The sequence below is a fragment of the Rhinopithecus bieti genome, unplaced genomic scaffold (genome assembly GCF_001698545.2).
Source record: "Rhinopithecus bieti isolate Rb0 unplaced genomic scaffold, ASM169854v2 scaffold_15838, whole genome shotgun sequence".
In the NCBI taxonomy this organism is placed as follows: Eukaryota; Metazoa; Chordata; class Mammalia; order Primates; family Cercopithecidae; genus Rhinopithecus; species Rhinopithecus bieti.
Window position 1 is genome coordinate 866,217 of NW_016808928.1, and position 19,854 is coordinate 886,070.

Here is a 19,854-nt window from a genome sequence, read left to right on the forward strand (position 1 = left end):
CCACTGTGAGGACCAGGGTTCTTCTGAGAGTGAGGCGGGGGATGTCAATCAGGATTGGAATCTCTCCTGTGCAACTGGACTGCCTTAATTTACTCCCCTCCTTCCTATTGGGAGATTCTGCACAAGATTCCTTTTGGTAGAATGTTTCTATTATAAATACATATGTGAACAACATATTTATTCATAAAAATATATTTAATATATTTATTCATATAAATAAATATATGAATAAATTCAGTGACTTCTGCAGGGCATGGAGAGTCTATGAATATTATTGAAGTGGAAAGTAATTCATTAAGTCTGGCTTCAAATAGAACTGTGTTTGTGGTTTCAGGAGAAGAAGAAAATGATGGAAAAGAGAGAAAAGATGGAAACAGATCAGGCCCAAGGCTGTGCTTTCACAGGTTGATCTCTTTGAGGAAGAGGCAGACATGCAGAGGCTAGGCGATTGATGAGACCAAAATGACCTGAGACACACCAGTTGAAGAAAGTCAAGGTGGGGAGTAGATAGAAGTGTCACTAGGAGGATACAGGAGTTTAGGAGAGAGAGATGACTCCAAGGTGACATCCCGAGAAACCTAGCAAGCAGTTGGAAATTCAACATATTTGGAGAACGAGGTCAGTTTTAACATGTACATGTGGAAGCTGTCAGGTTTCAAGTTACGGCTGGCACGGTGGAGGTGAATGTCACCGTCCAGGGAGCTAGAAGGTTTACAATCACCGGCTCCTCTTTTCCCACCACCCTCTCTAACATGGAGATCACCGTTGCCTGTGAAATTGTCTGCGTGCTTCAACTGCCACCTTCCTCCCATCCATAAACTGGTTGAATTCAGTTTCTTAGTTCCAGTCAACAATAACTGACTCTGCAAACTTCCATCGATTAGAAGACTTTGGCAGGGTCAGGGGAAGTGATGGGGTGAAGGGGTGGTGGGAAGTGCAGAATCCATCAGAGGGCTGTGTGCTTTGCCGTGAACATCAGCAGGAAGCCGCAGGAATGAGTTGGCAGGGAAACCTCAGCAGACAACCTGTCTCAGGGCAGCCTGCTAACACGGGGTTGCTTCTGATCTTCTGCGTTTCCTCCAACCTTGTATCACTTACTCCATAGTCATCATCCTGGGAGTGGACATTTGCCAGGATGTGCATTCATCACTTCGTTGATTCACCAGCATGTCCATCATACTCTAATCACCTAGACTTCCTTTGAATTTAGAAAACAAGTTAATATTCTTGTTCTTGGAGTAAATCAGACCTAGTTATCTGGATTTATTTGTTTGTTTGTTTGTTTATTTATTTATTTATTTATTTATTTATTTATTTTGACAGGGTCTAGCTCTCTCGCCCAGGCTGGAGTGAGCGGTGCAATCTCGGCTCACTGCAAGTTCCACCTCCTGGGTTCATGCCATTCTCCTGCCTCAGCCTCCCATGTAGCTGGGACTACAGGCGCCCGCCACCGCACCTGGCTAATTTTTTGTATTTTTTTTTTTAGTAGAGACGGGGTTTCACCGCATTAGCCAGGATGGTCTCGAACTCTTGACCTCGTGATCCACCCGCCTCGGCCTCCCAAAGTGCTGGGATTGCAGGCGTGAGCCATCGCACCCGGCCGTTATCTGGATTTTAAAAACTAAGTTATTTGCCTTCCCCATTGGAATGTAAACATTGGAAAAACAGGAACTTAATCTGTCTTACTCATTGTTCTGTGCCCAGTAGCATCAAAGAGTGTTTGGAAAACAGTAGTATGTTTCTTAATAAGTAACTCTAAATGCAGGATTGGATGGATGAATGAATAAAAGCAGAGGACAAAAGATAGAACTTGAAAAATGGGTGGATGGGTCAGGTGCAGTGGCTCATGCCTGTAATCCCAGCACTTTGGGAGGCCGAGGCAGGGCAGGTAGATCACTTGAAGTCAGGAGTTCGAGACTAGCCTGGCCAACAGAGTGAAACCCTGTTTCTACTAAAAATACAAAAAATTAGCTGGCCGTGGTGGCACATGCCAGCTACTGGGGAGGCTGAGGCAGGAGAATTGCTTGAACCCAGGAGGCAGAGGTTGCAGTGAGCCAAGATCTCATCACTGCATTCCAGCCTGGGCAAAGAAGCGAAACTCGGTCTCAAAAAAAAGAAAAAAGAAAAAAAAAAAAAACAGTTGGATGCTTTACTTCAACTCAGTCAGGAAAATATCACAACATAGGTCTCCTCTTTTGTTCTTCAATGATTTCTGCATATCTTAGTCCTCCTTCCACAAGATTTCTGATGTAACATACCTGCATCCTTGATGTTGGGTAGGTCACATAAATAGTAAAGTAAAACTCAAGACATTGTAGTATTAAGGATAGCAACAGTAAAATTTTATTGTGACTTTCACAGCTACTCAGAAAAGGATCTGCCATGCATGAAGAAACAGATCAATGTAATTCAAATTATGGGCAGCTATATTTGTAGCTCTGCTAAGGGAATGTAGGCATGTCTCCATATGAATATAGCCATAACCTGTATAGACACTAAAATGTAATTCAGGTATTTCATTTTATTCTCTCCTCTCCTCACTTCAATTTTAGGTGAGAATACCAATTCAATTCTGCATACATCAAATTTCCTTTTCCTGAAAAATGTTATAGGATTTGTGGACAGAATTACTTTTATGTAAAGGCTTCATGTATGTGAATTGGACTACATTGTGTTTGCACCCACATAAATCTAAACGAGCCTGACAGCAGCTTTATCTCTAACTTTCTGTCTCACTTTGCACCTAATGGCAACGTGACAGGGCTGGTTAGTGATTTCCAGGTTCCATGAGATATGGTTGGAAAACATCAGCACATTCCCTCCCAGATTTTTCCCCAATAGATGAACAAGTAACTTTTCTTGATGATATGAAGACAGAGGATAAAATAAAGATTGATTGTTTTAATGCTGTTAAATGTAGTTGGATATGAATTAATTTTATCAGTTTATTTTACATATGCAGATTTTGGGATACAGACCACTGACAAGTAGCTTTGGATATAAGATGTCTCAGTTTTACTTAAAATGTTTTAAATTCATTATGGTGAATGTTTTCATAAAAATCTGAGAAGTTATTGCATCAATTCACACCAATCCAATCACAGACCAGTGAAAAGTGACCAATCCAAAGCTTCTGAATTTAGGACTCCTCTGTCCTCTGCTGGTTTTCATCCCACTACATGGTGCACTGGCATCAGTTTCCTCTGTGGAAGCTTATGTCTACATTCACTGCACCGCTGATCTCACGTAGTTGTGGTCTCCCTTCTATCCCTTGCTCAACCCTCTTTCATGGACTCCAGACCTGTGCATCCAGTTGCAATGTCAACCATTCCACACACAAGCCCAGCAGACACGGAGCTTCAATATCCAAAGCTGAATGCCTGCCTTACTCTTATAATGTGATTCTCTCAATGTCTCAAGTCTCACCCTGTAGTTATTTCCCACTCAGGTTAAGTCCTCACAATCAACCCCAGCTCCTCCTTTTTTTTAATCGTAATGCCCACCTCCCATTCAGGAGAAAGTCCCACTGGCTCTGCCTTCAGGACACAGCCAGGTTCAGACCATGTCTTGCCATCTTGCTGCCAATGCCCTGGTTCGGGGTCCTTACCGCCTTCCTCCCTCCACCCCTGAGTGTTCTCTCAGCACAGCCTCAGGAGCAGGGCCCTGCCACCCCTGTGTGTTCTCTCAGCACAGCCTCAGGAGCAGGGCTAAACCCCAGGTAGGTCATGAGGTCACATCCTTTTCTAGGCAGGGCCATCCAGTGCCCCATCATGTCACTGAAAGAAACCTCCAACTCTTCTGACGACCACCGGCCACAGAGGTGTCCTTTCTGCTCCCTACACCTGCAGCTCCACTGTAGCTTGAGCCCTGGTCCTAGCCACTTTCTCTACCTAAATTCTTCCCCAGGTGTCCAGTGTTTTCCTTGTCTCTCTCAAGTCCTTATCTATAGACCACTTCGTAAGTATGGCACCCCTGGCCACCCACAAGCCTCGGGCTATCCCATCCCTCTTTCTCGATTTTCTTCACAGTCATGTGTCATCTCCCAACATTGTACATCATCTGCCTTTTATGTTGTTACAGGTTTTATCCTGTCTTTTCCAACCAGAATGCATACTTTACAAGGGCAGATATTTTCTCTCTCTTATTATTGATCATCCCTGATGCTGGGGACAGGGCCTGCTCCATAGCAGGTGCCAAATAACTATGTGTTGAATAATTTCAAGTGGGATGTATAATGTCTTCTTTCACAGTGGAATGTGGAGTCACTGCAATCTGAAGATGCAAACATTCCATAAGAAATTCTTAAAATATTCTAGAACCTATTTTAAAAATTTTCTCTTTTGCTGGTTTTTATATCACGCTTCCCATGAGGTTTACATATTAAAGGAGATGATTTGTTCCCTTAAGATGCATGGTTAGTGAGCATGATGAGGCTTGTCACATCTTTCATAGATTATCTAATTCTTTTGTGAATATTCTTTGTGGAGCAGGCTTTTATAAAACATAATTCAGAATGATCATACTAGTTGGAAGAAGTTACTCAGAATATCATTTACTTCATGATAGGCCATCCTACCTAGTTTAAGAAAGGAAGTATAAATACATACATGCACAGAATGGGAACATGTTTTTAAAAAAAGCAAAAGAATCTTGTAACATGCATAGTAAATTGTGACACTGAGTGATGTTTTGCTTGTGAGACACTATTGTGAGCTCCTTACATGTATTCACTGCTTTCATTCTTCAGCAAGCAGGAGTGAGCTGTGATTTCTGCCTCCTTTTACATATGAGGCTATGGAAACACAGAGGAGTAGAGAACCTTGCACGTATAAGTGGATGTATTAGTCAGTGTGCTGCAGAGAAACAGAACCAAAATTTGTTGTGGGAATTGGCTCATGTGGTTGGGAGGCCAAAAGTCCCAAGATCTGCCCTCTGCAAGCTAGACACCTGGAAAAGCCAGTGGCATAATTAAGGCTGAGACTGAAGACCTGGGAACCAAGGGAGCTGAAGATGTATGTCCTGGGTCTGATGGTTCAAGAACCAGGAGCTCTGAAGTCAGGGTCATGAGAAGACGGATGTCCCAGCTCAGGAAAAGATACATTTTTTCTTCACTCTGCCTTTTCTTTCTTTCTTTTTTTCTGTCTTTCCTTTTTTTTTTTTTTTTTTTTTTTTTTTTTTTTTTTTTTTTTTTTTTTTTTGATGGAGTTTCACTCTTGTTGCCCCAGGCTGGAGGACAATGGCAGGATCTCAACTCACTGCAACCTCCACCTCCTGGGTTCAATTGAGCTAGACACCTGGAAAAGCTAGTGGCATAATTAAGGCTGAGGCTGAAGACCTGGGAACCAGGGGAGCTGAAGGTGTATGTCCTGGGTCTGATGGTTCAAGAACCAGGAGCTCTGAAGTCAGGGTCAAGAGAAGATGGATGTCCCAGCTCAGGAAAAGATACATTTTTTCTTCACTCTGCCTTTTCTTTCTCTTTTCTTTCCTTCTTCCCTCCCTCCCTCTCTCTCTCTCTCTCTCTCTCTCTCTCTCTCTCTCTCTCTCTCTTTCTCTTTCTCTCTTTCTCTCTCTCTCTCTTTCTCTCTCTCTCTTTCTCTTTCTCTCTTTCTCTCTTTCTCTCTTTCTCTCTTTCTCTCTCTTTCTCTCTTTCTCTCTTTCTCTCTTTCTCTCTTTCTCTCTTTCTCTCTTTCTCTCTTTCTCTCTTTCTCTCTTTCTCTCTTTCTTTCTTTCTTTCTTTCTTTCTTTCTTTCTTTCTTGATGGAGTTTCACTCTTGTTGCCCCAGGCTGGAGGACAATGGCACGATCTCAGCTCACTGCAACCTCCGCCTCCCGGGTTCAATTGATTTTCCTGCCTCAGCCTTCTGAGTAGCTGGAATTATAGACTCCCGCCACTATCCCTGGCTAATTTTTTTTATTTTTGGTAAAGATGGGGTTTTGCCATGCTGGCCAGGCTGGTCATGAACTCCTGACCTCAGGTGATCCACCTGCCTCAGCCTTCCATAGTGCTGGGATTACAGGTGTGAGCTACCGTGCCCAGCCTTTTCTCTGCCTTTTTATTCGGTTTAAGCCCTCAGCAGATTGAATGATGCCAGTTCACACTGGTGAAGGCAAATCTTCACTTAATCCACTGCTTCAAACGCTAATCTCTCCTAGCAGCACCCTCACAGACATGCCCAGCCTCTTACCAGCTATCTGGGCAGCCCTTAGCCCAGTCATGCCGGCACATATCCTTCACCACCACAGTGGAGGTGCTGCAGTGAGGGTGGGCAGCCAGGTCTCGAGATCTGAGCTGGTGGCATCCATAGGCCTCACAACTGCAGGTGGACAGGTTCCAGGAGAAGGGCAAGACCCGGAGCACTTGGTGACTCGCAAGACACGTGGCTGTTTGTTTGCAGAGCATGAGTAGCAATTGCCTTTCCTGCCTCTACCCTCTGGCTCTGGTGACTCCATTTCCTTTTATTCTTTTTCAGTCCAGTGCTTCCATTCAGAGGATAGTTTGAGATGTCTTAAGATATGAAATAAAAGGAGAAAGTTGGTGGGAACATGTCAATATTCTCCTCTTGATATTTGTAAAATTAGGGTACATGGAGTCTATTCAAAATGTTAAATTATTGATGGCTTAAGAATTGAATTCCTGTTAGCAACTCTCAGTAGGTAATGTTTTGATTAGTATCTACCAGTAGGTACCATTTTAATCATTTAGTATCTATTACACACTGTAAATTGTGTTCTGCAATGGCAATCATTGCAAACACCTATCCATGAGATGGATTTTATCATAATTTCTGTTTTCAAGATGGGAGAAATGTAAAGGATTGAGAGACTTACCAGAGATCACAGAGCTAGTGAGTAGCTGAGCCGGCATTTGAACTCTTAACTTTCTGATATCAGAGTTGAGCACTTAAGCTCCCATATTCCACTGACACCCTAATTGTTGCCACTTTCCCATTGAAATGATTACATAAAACTTTCCCTTCTTTTCTTCCAAAATAAGTGTCTGAAGCAAGTGTTTGAACACGGCATGGTTTGTTCAGGGGTTTTGAACTCATTGAGGTGCTGAAGAAGACCAGCAGCTCTCAGGAGTGCACACCTGCACTATTTCTGCAGTTCTGAGGCTTGTGAATGCAGGTTCCCGTTCTCCTGCCGTGCTTTATTCTGTGTTATGTTGTCAAGGTTTTGTAGTGGTTAAGATGCCTACATATGAACCAGCATAATATAGTTGCAAGTAACATAAAGCTCAGGTTTTGCTTGGTTTTTCTTGGATATGACATTAGATCTGTTAAGCCCCTTCAAATTCCATGCCGTTTAAACCAGTATTTTGTTCTGGCAATCATTGTGAAACTTTAGTGCTACAACCATCTCTCTTTATTATTTTAAGCCCTGTGTGGAGGCTACATTCATGGAAAGAGTGGAACAGTCCTTTCTCCTGGGTTTCCAGATTTTTATCCAAACTCTCTAAACTGCACGTGGACCATTGAAGTGTCTCACGGAAAAGGTAAGAATCTATCGTAGGTCTCAAACGTAGTGACAAGTAAATGAGACAGAAACGTGGGAACAAAACAAAAGCACATTACAGTGTAAACAAGTGAGATAACTACTTTTCTCATGGATAGTTCAAAACTTTGACTTATTATTTAATAAGATTTTGGAAGAAAAATAGTCTTTCAACTGTATAATAAAAACAGATTCCTTGTTTTGCTCTCTGTTTATCAGATAACCTGAATATATGCATGTCAATAAAAGCTTGAAATGTAGGTATCATGGTAAGGAATAAAGGCATCTATTCAATAAAATGTGACTATTAATTAAATAAAAGGAAATAAGCTATTGTCTAACTTCTAATTTCCATGATAAATCTGGGACAGTTTTTGTACTTTCCTTGTATTTTATGTTTACCTGGTATCATCACACATAACGAATAATTTATCTTCACATAATCCAGAGATGCCTCATGGAATAGATATTTCTATCCTCCATTATAGATAAGCATAGTGAACACCAGGACATTTTGCATTTTGTGTAGGAAATGTAGATTATAATCACTAGGTTTAGGATTGTAGCCTGACTCTTTTTTCTGTGACTGAACTTGTCATTTTTAAGAGTCTGTTTGGGGCCAGGTGAAGTGGCTCATGCTTGTAATCCCAGCATTTTGGGAGACCAGGACAGGTGTATCACCTGAGGTGAGGAGTTCCAGAGCAGACTAGCCAATATGGTGAAACCCTGTCTCTACTAAAAATACAAAAAAAAATTAGTCAGGCATCGTGGTGCATCCCTGTAATCCCAGCTACTCCAGGGGCTGAGTCAGGAGAATGGCTTGAACACAGGAGGCGGAAGTTGCAGTGAGCTGAGATTGCACCACTGCACTCCAGCCTGGGAGATAGAGTGAGACTCTATCTTAAAGAGTAAAATACAAAAGAGTCTTTTTGGAATTTCGATCACATAAGTATTATGTAGACTTTGTCTTTTCACATAGATTTGAACCCTACTTAATATTAAATGGCTACATTTTATTATGTATACTGTGGGACACTTATGTATGCTACCATGAATGACACAAAAGAAGAAGTTGCTCTGAAGGAAACTAAGCATAACGAAGACACAGATTATGAGTGACCGAAGTTTTATAATCATAAAAATACACATTTTTATTAGAAGGTATCTATTCACAGTTAATTTTATTGATTTCACTATAGGAATCCAGAAATAAGACTTTGTAGTTCTGGTTACTATGAGGTCATATGCTTTAGGGGCATCTAAAACTACATTTTTAAGGAAGTTTTTCCTCAGTTGTACAGACCTCCAACTAAGATTTTCTAAAGGACACTTGTTTAGTGTAAATTGAAAAACTGTCTGGTTCTTTGTCCCTCTGGGACAAATACTGTCCCTAAGAGCCTACTGACAATTTTTGAATGAAACCCATTGTAAACATTCTCACCTGTTTTTCTTAAATATTCATATCTATGCCAATATCTACATCTATATCTGTATCTATATATAGCTACATCTATAATCTCCTTATCTACCTCAGTATTCATATCCACATCATATCTTCATATTTACATCGTATCTGTACTTATATGCACTTAAGTATTCATTTTTGTTGTTTAACCCCTCTGCTTTTTTTCATTTCTAAAGCCATCCTCTTTCCACCCATTTTCTTCTTCAACTTCAAAGCTAGATTTACATATTAAGAAAATGTTTTAATATTTTGATTAAGGCTTGATGTGTCTAAATCCAGAAAAAAATTTTCAGCAACTGTTACCTCTCCTAACCTCTCTCTTTTTCTCTCTCTCCTCTACCTCTCTCTCTCTCTCTCTCTCTCTCTCATCTCTCTATCATCTCCATCTCTGTGGCTGTTACTCTCGGGAATCTGTCTTCCCCTGTCATTTCCTCTTCCTCTCCATTTCTTTCATCTCTGTCTCTGCCCCTTTCCCTCTCTGCCCTCTGTGTCTCTTTCTCTCTCTGTCTCTCTCCTTCGTTTCTCAGGAGTTCAGATGATCTTTCACACCTTTCATCTTGAGAGTTCCCATGACTATTTACTGATCACAGAGGATGGAAGTTTCTCCGAGCCCGTCGCCAGGCTCACTGGGTCAGTGTTACCTCATACGATCAAGGCAGGCTTGTTTGGAAACTTCACTGCCCAGCTTCGGTTTATATCAGACTTCTCCATTTCATACGAGGGCTTCAACATCACTTTTTCAGGTATGTTGGTCTTGTTTGCCGTTTCTCTCCTGTGGCAACAATACTGCTATTTCTCTTCGTGAGAATGTGTGTGAGTGTGTGTGTGTGTGTAATGTGTGCATGAGTGTGTGTGTGCATGCGTGACTGCAGGCATGATTCCAACCGATGGGGTGCAGGAAGCTGAGCCTTCACAAAGCAGGGCACAAGTACAGTTATGTGGCATCCAGAAAATGCCACTTTGTGTTACACAATCTGTGAATTCTCATTCTTGAAAAATCTGTAAATGTCACTATCTTCTGCAAAGCCCTTCTTACTCGATTCTCTTCACCAACTCTACAAGATCTCTTAGGAAAGTTTCCTCATTGGGAGGCGTCCTCAGGGTCAGTTGTCACCTGATTGCATTGGTTTCTACCCTTCAGTAGTTGCCAATATTTTCATTGACAACCACCTCTAGGATGAAGGAAGCACGTGGACACACACAGTTGAGGATGAGCTTAGAGTTTCATATATTCATATGCAGTGACAAAAAATACTCCAAGTTGGTAACATCATTATTTGTAATGATAATATATAGATAATATTTGCACAAGGTTTATATTACAGCAGAAATTATTTGTATGGGTTAGCTTGTGTAATTTGTATAGTTTATGACATAGATGCTAGTTTTTTTACAGATACAAAAAAAAATTACCCCCACTTAAAAGCTGGCCAAACATGTGAGAGATAAACATGGTCATATAAACAAAATGTGAATGGGTCACACACTCAAAACCTCTGCAATATCTTTATTTCCAACACACCCCTACCCTCTGCCAACGAAAAGGGCCCTGCTGCACTACAACTGCCAATGGATGGGAACAATCACGTTAACTTGCATTTGTGCATATGATGCTTTGGACAAAGAGAGTTTTCCTTCCTTATTCCTCATAGCCCAGATCAAATGTAATTTTCATGAGGTGGTCCCTTACCACAGTCACATGTAATTTATTCTACTTTTGAGATCTCAGAAATTCCTTAATAACTTTTGATGCCACTTATGAGAGATCACGTGTTGCAATATTTGAGTATGTATCTTATCCCCCAGACTAAGACTCAAAAATCTTGGTAGAAAGTTTGCTTGCCCCACTTTTATATAAGCTACAGCTCTACTGCTGTGTCTTACTCATAAGTAAGATGAGTTACTTGTAAGTAAGATGATTTTCCACTGTGCGGGGATTGACACCCCTAATCCTTGTATTATTCAAGGTCGACTGTACTTGAATAATACATGGGTTAGGAGTGTCAACCCCCGCACAGTGGAAAATCTGAGTATAACTCTTAACGCCTCCAAAACTTAACTACTAATAGGCTACTGTTGACCAAAGGCCTACAGTCAATTAACACATAAATAAACTAGTATCTACATTTATTTTGTGCTTTCATGACATAACTAACATTTTACTAATTTTTAAGATATGTCTTGATGACACGGTTCATCTGCATGTGTTTTTAAGTTGTAGCAAATCTCCAAAAAATTGCCAATATGTGTATTGAAAACAATTCATGTTCCAATGGACTCAAGTAGTTCAAACCCACATTTTTCAAGAGCCAACTGTAATAAGAACTTCACAATTGCCTACTAACTACTGCATGATGAGTAGCATTATGTAAAATAAAAGTGCGTTTTCTAGGAAAATATTTCTTGGGGATTTCAAGATGCTCTGAACTATTTTATCCTCCCTCTAATTCTACCTAGTTGCCGTTTATCTTAATCTGACTTTGTTGATTTTTCTTGGTATTTCACTGCTCACGTGACGCTTTCAAGACTGGCTTAAACCACTTGAGTTCTTGGAAATTTGTTGTAATCAGCAGTAATCATGAAACGTGCCACTTTATATATCAAAGACTTAAATCTTTCCAACACTAATTCCTAAATCCCTCTCTCTGTGCATTCTCCCCTGGTGTATCGCAATTAGTATCACTATGAGAATGTCACTTGCTCCTGTTCTTACTTTCATCATGATCCAAAATGAATTTAAATAGACTTCTCCAAAAAAAGAAAATGGCAGCGACACAAGTCTGTTGTTCACTTCTGCAGGTGTTTCTCAGGAGTCGACGCAAATTCTGTTCATTTTACTGCATCAGTTTCTTATTCCGGTGCCCTTAGCACAGAGTTGACAGTAACTCTTTTGATGACTACTGTCTTAGTCTGTTTGTGCCACTTGCCATAATACAATACCTGATAGTATGTAATTTATAAATAATAGAAATTCGTTTCTCAGTTCTGGAAGCTGGGAAGTCCAAGATCAAGGTGCTGGCATCTGGGGTGAGCCTTCTTGCCGTGTCATCACGTGGCAGAGGGTGTAAGACCAAAAAGGGAGGATCGCCATGTCCCCTTGTGGTAGAAGACCAGAAGTCCTTTTATAATGGCTTTAATCCATTAATGAGGGTGGATCCCTAGTGACATAAACATCCCCAAAAAGGGGATCAAATTTCCAGCACATGGATTTTGTGTAACGCTCTCAGACCATACAAATAACCAAAAGTCAGAATGGAACTATACAGCTGACATTCTCTATAAACTGCTTACACAAACAAGCAAGCCAACAACCAAATACTCTTTCATGGATCTTTAAAGTGGTAACAGTCTATAAACATTTAGAACAATTCGTTTCAATATAACCAGTAGAAAATAATACCTAAAGCCTGCAGAAGAAATCAATTTCATCTAGACAGTTGCAGAAAAGTTTTAAAAAATAAAATAAAGGTTTTAAAAAATAAAATAATAATAAAACACTTTTGATTGCAAAGCCAGCTTTAAGGTAAACAAGTTCCTTAGATATGTCAGAGGAGTTATTTCAATTGGAAGGATTTTTGCCTTGAAACTGGGCTGCACACAATTGCCAGTGACACTGATACCATGGAGTTTATTTTTTAAGTATACAGGTAACAAGCAATGTATTATACAAATGAAGCATTTACCCATCCAGAGACTTTGTTGTTTATCATGAATGGCATTCATATGCTTTTATATCTGCATTCTTTCCTGGTAATCGAGTTTATTTCTGCCTTTCTCAGAAGGCCTTATTAAGGCAGTATTTCCTGATTGTGTTTCCTAGTCAGTATTTCTGCAGATGTTAATGGTAATATTGTAGAAAAAGAGCCCCATATTCCAGTTGGTTTAGCTAAATCTGCGCAATCCCCATTCTACATAACGTTGTCTGCTACTGGTTGCTAACTGTGTGCACTTTCCCACCTGCTACGATGTGTCTACTTCTTGAGTGCTAACTTCTAGTGAATTAGCATCATTTCTCAGTCATTCTCTTCAAAAGGTTAAAACTTGGACAACTTTGTGCCTTTACATATGTGGTTTTCTCTTCATTCAAAAGCCTTGGTGGCAGGCATCTGTAGTCCCAACTACTCGGGAGACTGAGGCAGGAGAATGGCATGAACCTGGGAGGCAGAGCTTGCAGTGAGCTGAGATGGTGCCACTGCAGCCTGGGTGACACAGCGAGACTTTGTTTTTTTTTTCTAAAAAAAAAAAAAAAAAAAAAAAAAAACCTTTTCTGCATCTTTCGTGAGGCAAAACTCCTCCTGTCCAGGTCAGAGGGTGTCTCTGACATGCAGCCTTTCTTCTTTTCCCTAAGCAGAATTTGTTTTCTTCTATAAAACATAGGAGAAAACATTTCCATGACAACGTTTTACACCAAAATTATTTATTTCCCAAAATTACTTTTCTGTATTTGCCTCCTTCAGTGGTACCATAAATTTTCCAATGAGGATACTGTTTCTTCTTCTGTGGTTGAGTCATGAGTACCTGGGACAAAGGAGAGAGTACTCATTCTTTAATTGCCTAGGCAGGTCTCTGTGACAGGCTGAGACTTGATTGTGAAGCAGAGAATGGACAGCTAATTTGGGTGGGCTGTCAGCAGAAGGAAGTGCAACGGGAGGACCAGGCCACCAAATTTAGGATAAAGAAGAGGGGCACTGCGGCCAGACTGACCCCTGAAACTGAGGGGAAAGTGGAAGGATGTGAAGTTAGTTATGGAGGGCACATAACATAAGTAACGTGGATGTTAATGGTGAATGTTGCATGAAACCATTGGATGGTTTTGAGGAGCTTGACATGATCTGACCTTTTTCAATGTTATTTGAAAGATAATGTGTGAGTCTCAACAAGAACATGTTATGCAATCCCAGCAAGAGATGCCAGATGGAAGCTCAGACTACAGGAAGGATGCTAGGGTAGAGCTGACTTGATTGGTAGGAAGTGAAGGGGTGGCATAAAATACAGAGTGGGGTCAAAGTTTTCAACCTGCGTGAATGAGGATGCTATGCTTTGCATCACAAACACTAAGAATAAAGCAGGTTTGGGAAGAAAATACAGACTTTTTCTCTTGCAGATATTGAGGGATGTATTTGAAAGCAATTGACAAGCGTCTTCAGTTCATATAACAGGATCATATTAAAGAAAAAGAAATACTGGAAAGCCATCAGCAGTTAATTTCAACACATGGGGCGCAGAAGATCCGAATCAGCCAATTGAAAAGTTGGGTCCAGTGAGTTAGGAGGAGAGTGGCATCCCAGAAGCTAAGAAAGGAGAGCCTTTTAAGAAAGAAGAGAGCATTCAACTGTTTTGAAACCTACTTAGTAAGAGGAGGACTAAGAATTGACCATTGGTTTTTGCATCTGGTGGTCACTGTGACTTTGGTAAGATGTATTTGAGTGGAAGGCTGTGAAGGAAAACCTGAATAGATGAGATGAAGAGAGGCTTAGAAGGGAAGTTGGGAAAATGGAAGCTACACCCAACACTTTGAAAAGTTTGTGCTAATGATAACCAGAGAAATAATATGGTGGTTGGGTGACTGTGAAGTCCAGAGATTGGTGGTGTTAGTTTGTTTTGTTGGTTGGTTTGGTTGTTTACCTCATTCTTAAGATTGATGTATTTTTATCTTGATGGAAATAAGAGAACTGATGAGGAAAAGAAAAAGGATAAACTCCAAGAACAAAGTGTTTGAGTAGGTGAGAAGATGGAATTCTGAGGACAATACACTTTCTTGGGTTAGATGAAGATGAACATGTACATAGTGTAAATACACTTTGTATAATAGTGATTAAGTGACAATTAATGTAAGAGAATCCTAACAAAGCCTAATTGAGATGGTTACAACTAATATACACCTTCTAACCTCGCGATATTGTTTCAGGCTTTCTGTCCTTGTAAGCATCTTTCAGAGGATATTGTATAAACTATGGAGTAAAAATATACACAAAGCAAAGAACCACAGGACCATGGTGTTTCTTTATATAAGATAATAGGTATAGCATATAATAATATCAAATTATTCTCCTATTTGGCAAGAGTTTTCAGTTGTTTTTAAAGAAATGACAGGAAGAGTATGGTTTGAATTGAGTGTACACAGTATATCCTTAGATAGAAGGAAAATGATAACAGCAAGGTGTGAGATAGTGATTCTATTACAAAATCTTGTCTCCTACTTTTCAATCTCACACTGTTTACAGATTGAAAATAAACAGAGGAAAATTCCACTATTCCTCACTGAGGTACATTCTAGAGGTGAAATCGGCTATGATAAGCTTTCCACAAACACAGCCCTGTGCCTTTGCTTTTATGTTATGCTTCATGCCTTAGTTATCAAAAAGCACCTTTGGGAGGGATACAGTAACCAATTTAAGCAATTAGAAATATCAGTGAAATTATTCCACACTCTAAAATTGACAGTTTTGAAGTGAATTATCTCATTTTAATATGCTATTTGTCTGTCTTCAATTACATAATAATTGTACACATTTATGGGGTGCATGTGATATTTTGATACATGAGTAGAATGTGTGACAAACATATGAAGATACTTAAGATACCCATCACCTCAAACATTTATTACTTCTTTGTGTTGGGAACATTTCAAATCTTGCCTTTGAGCTATTTTGAAATGTACACTTTATTATTACTCACAATGGTCACCGTACTCTGCTATCAAGTATTAGAACATATTCCTTCTAACTGTATCCTTGTATTCATTGGCCAGCAGCACTTTATCCTTCCCTCCATACACCCCCTTCCCAGCCTCTAGTAACTCTCATTCTTACTTGTCAATTTAAAAAAAAAAAAAAAAATTCTAAATCCCATGTCGTTTGTCATTAGACAGTTCATAGTACAAGACAAAAAATGCACGTAACAGTTATAAGTGTTTGGGGAAAATATGTGTATAGATTTATTTTTTGTAATAGCACCTTTCTACTCTTGCTATTTAATCATTGTGTATTTACCCAAATCCTCATGCATTTACTCTGTCTCTGAATGTCTCAGAGTACGACCTGGAGCCGTGTGATGATCCTGGAGTCCCTGCCTTCAGCCGAAGAATTGGTTTTCGCTTTGGTGTGGGAGACTCTCTGACGTTTTCCTGCTTCCCGGGATATCGCTTAGAAGGTGCAACCAAGCTTACCTGCCTGGGTGGGGGCCGCCGTGTGTGGAGTGCACCTCTGCCAAGGTGTGTGGGTAGGTGGTCACACGCTTTCATTTCATTCATCCATGGGGACAGGGCATAGCCCAGGCAAGAAGCCCAGGGTGGTCGGGACGGGGTTGGGGGTTGTTGACAAGGAAGGAGGGAGTAAGAATATGGGCCCCACTCTGCCAACCAGGGGAGAGGGGAGCTGCCTAACTGCTCTGGGCTTGAATGAGCTCATCTATAATGTAAGTCCCTTTCAGCTCTGAAATTTTATGATTGAACAAGAGTGAAACCAAAGCATGTGTCAAGCATATTTATGAAGGGGAAAAAAAAAAAAATATATATATATATATATGAGAGAGAGAGAGAGAAAATCTGAAACGAAAGAAAACAATGAAAAAGAAAGAAGCCAAGCTATAATAACGCAACCTCTGACAATTATATTGGTTTAAAAGCAGCACATGTCCCTTGGTATAACGATGGTGACAATTTCGTTTTTGTGTCAGTTGTACCCTTTGATTGGATGATGGTTGCACACTCCTGCTAAGTGGGCATAATAGGCATTTGAATGCTGAATTGGCTTTTTCAGTGTGTTCTGGAGGAATCCAAGAGATAATTCCAAAGAGTAACAGGAACTTTTATTTTGGTACCTTGAAATGAAGTACTGGGCTCATGTGCTGGTGCTGGCTTGTTGATCCAGTAGGGCGACGTTTATTGGCAATCTGGAAACCGTGCCACTGTAAGAAGTTTAGCAAAGGAGAATCATAGCTGCTGTCGTAGCTTAAATAGGGTGTGTTGCCCACACAGCCAGAGCTCTCGTAGTTAGCTATATGGACAAGGTCTGGTTCCTGCCATAGCAACCCAGCCATGTTGCTCAGCATATTCTGGGTCTTACAAATTGTTCTTTAAAGTTACAGAAAACTGACTAATGTCGTTGGGAAGAAAAAAGGGAGGTGAGAGATTAACCAAGGTTCTCCTTAACACCAAGCTTTCTGAGTCCATGGAGTCCAGAATACGAACCACACTAATTTAACCAGTTAACGAACTGGAGGCAGGTGGGGGAGGTCTGAAGATAAAATGTAATAATCCATATAAAACACAAACTTGTTCACTTAGCCTGACTTGTTTAGCATAACTTGTTTTATTTTACCACGGTACAGAATCTCTTTGATTTTTGGAGTTGCTTAGGAATATTATGTAACTCAAATGATAAAGCTATCTTTTTGAATTTTAATGAGCCAGAGAGACACATAGTCAGAATTTCATTATTAAAAAAATTAAACAAAAAACATGAATCAAATCATCTGTGTCTCTTTCCAAAACAGGTGTCTATATATTTTACAATCTGTTTTATCCTACAATAGTGGTTCTTACTTTCTTGTGGTTATAATATTTGTTTGAGAATGGAAGGCAAATTTTGAATATTATCTCAAGAAAAAAAAAGATATGGTATTTTGTAGATGATCTTAGGAGTTCCCAGAGTTGGTTGGAGTCTATTCCAGAGACTCCTAACTGAGATTGTTTGAAGTCTGGACAAAACCCCCAACTCAATGAAATCAAAGTGACATCTAGGTATGGAACAGTAAGTAGTCTACTGATTATAATGATTAAGACCCATTAAATGTTATTCTATTTCATCCAGAGTCATTATCTTTACATTGTTTTTCTTGTCATTCAGGTGTTTACTCTGTGGTCTAAAATATGAAAGAATAAGTAACCAGAGTTGGAAGAATAGTTACTATTTATTAAACACTGTATGGTAGACCAGCCACTGCTTCAGGCTCCTTCCATGTAATAATGTATTTAGTCCCACGACAATTCTATGAAGTAAACCCTACGAGTGACAGTTTCCTTTTACAGGTGGAAATATTAAGACACAAAGAACCTACAAACTGCCCAAGGACATAGAGCTAGGAAGACTCGAACGCAGGGAGCCTGCAACTCAGCCTTTAACCACTGCACTGAACAGGGAAACGGAGGGCCTTGGACAGGCCCTTTTTGTATTTAGCCTTTTGCATTTTGCCTGCAGTTCCCTGATTTTTCTTGCAGCCCCTCTGGTGCATTTGGGTGCTGTCTTCATTTCTGTCTCATTCCCCACACCTGCTTAGCTCCTAGTTCTGAAGGTTTCTGGCCACTGCAGAGCTCTAAGGTCAGGCTCCTCCTCCCCACCTTCCTAGCTCCAACTCCCTCCATATCCCCCCATTCCCCCTGATGGTTCCCCCGGCTCCCCAGACCCCACCAACCCCAGGGGCCACAGCTCCCAGAATGCTCTCTCCAAAGTGAAAACCCCATCAATTTGCCCAGTGTAACAGAGCCTGGTCAGTGCTTCCCCTACTAATCAGAGCAATCACTTTCCCTCCACCCTGTCCTGGCTCAGAGTCCCTCATTCACTGGCTCTCCAGAGTGCACCCAGCACTCACCCAGCATCCTTGTGCAGACAGATGGAGCCCTCTCAGGCCCAACAGAGCACCAGGGCTCTTTCTTTAAGGTTGGTGCAAAAGTAATTGCAGTTTTTGCCATTACATTTTTTTTTTTTTTTTTTTTTTTTTTTTGAGACAGAGTTTTGTTCTTGTCACCCAGGCTGGAGTGCAGTGATGCGATCTCGGCTCACTGCAACCTCTGCCTCCCAAGTTCAAGCGATTCTCCTGCCTCATCCTCCCGAGTTGGTGAGACTACAGGCGCCCACCACTGCGTCTGGCTAATTTTTGTAATTTTAATAGAGACGGGGTGTCACCATGTTGGCCAGGCTGGTCTCGAACTCCTGACCTTGTGATCAGCCCGCCTTGGCCTCCCAAAGTGCTGGGATTACAGGCGTGAGCCACCGCACCCGGCCTCAAGTTGTCTTCATCTCTTTGTCTTCCTCCTCAGACTGATGGCTGCTTTACAGTGGGCTGCCTCATCCCTAAGCTCTGTGTATCCAAAAGAGGAAAATTGCTTTCCTCAGAAGCTTCTCTTTTCATCTCAAAAATTTGATTCATCCATACTTCATGTTCCTTTCTCTAAAATTATAGAAATAAAGATGATTTGCCTGTGGCAAAAAAAGAAGCAAATCCATACCAAAGGTTGCAGGTGATACCTAAGAAATGTCGACTGAGTTAGAAACATGCTGTTTTAACCTCCCTAATAAATGTCTGACCTTAAATGGAATTTCTAGTGAGCTGAGAACTATTTTTCTATGAAGTCACTTTTCAGTGAAAGAGGTGGAAAGTTTTTTTATTATTTGTGTTTATTCATTTTAGGGTTTTTTCAACCTGATGATGTATTTAGGATGGTAGAAATAATATCATATGTACCTTGGGTATTCAACCTCAATGCTCAAACCCTCTCTTCTGGCACCTGTTGGCATGTGCATTATACATGTATTGTTTAGGATCTTCTTTTTCACTTGCAAGTTAGAGAAAAAGTTGCCCACATTGGCTTAAGTCAAAATGAAAGTTTATTGGTAAGGTGATATAAAGTCCATACACAGGGACAGCTTCAGGTGAGGTTTGATCAAGGGTTCAACCTCATCAACAAGAACCTGAGGTCTCAGCATCTCTCAGTTTTGCCAACCTGGGTAAAGCAGTAGGTGGCTTCCTGATCTCATATCATCACATACAGTGCTGTAGCCCCACATCCTGCAGCTCTGTGGAAACAGCTATGTCAGGATCGCTTATGTACAAGTCCTGGGTTTCCTCTCACTGGCCCACATTGAGTCCCATGCCAATTCCTGAGCAGTCATTGT

At 40.7% G+C, this 19,854-nt stretch overlaps 1 protein-coding gene across 1 annotated transcript in view; it reads left to right on the forward strand.

Annotated features, from left to right (window-relative positions):
• The window catches only part of CSMD1 (CUB and Sushi multiple domains 1), a 1,215,136-nt gene that overhangs the window by 773,319 nt on the left and 421,963 nt on the right, over positions 1–19,854 (forward strand). The window contains exons 17-19 of the mRNA XM_017887857.1: positions 7,379–7,495; positions 9,487–9,702; positions 15,992–16,180. Of these exons, the coding sequence (XP_017743346.1) occupies positions 7,379–7,495; positions 9,487–9,702; positions 15,992–16,180 (522 nt within the window). The remainder of the gene's footprint in view (positions 1–7,378; positions 7,496–9,486; positions 9,703–15,991; positions 16,181–19,854) is intronic.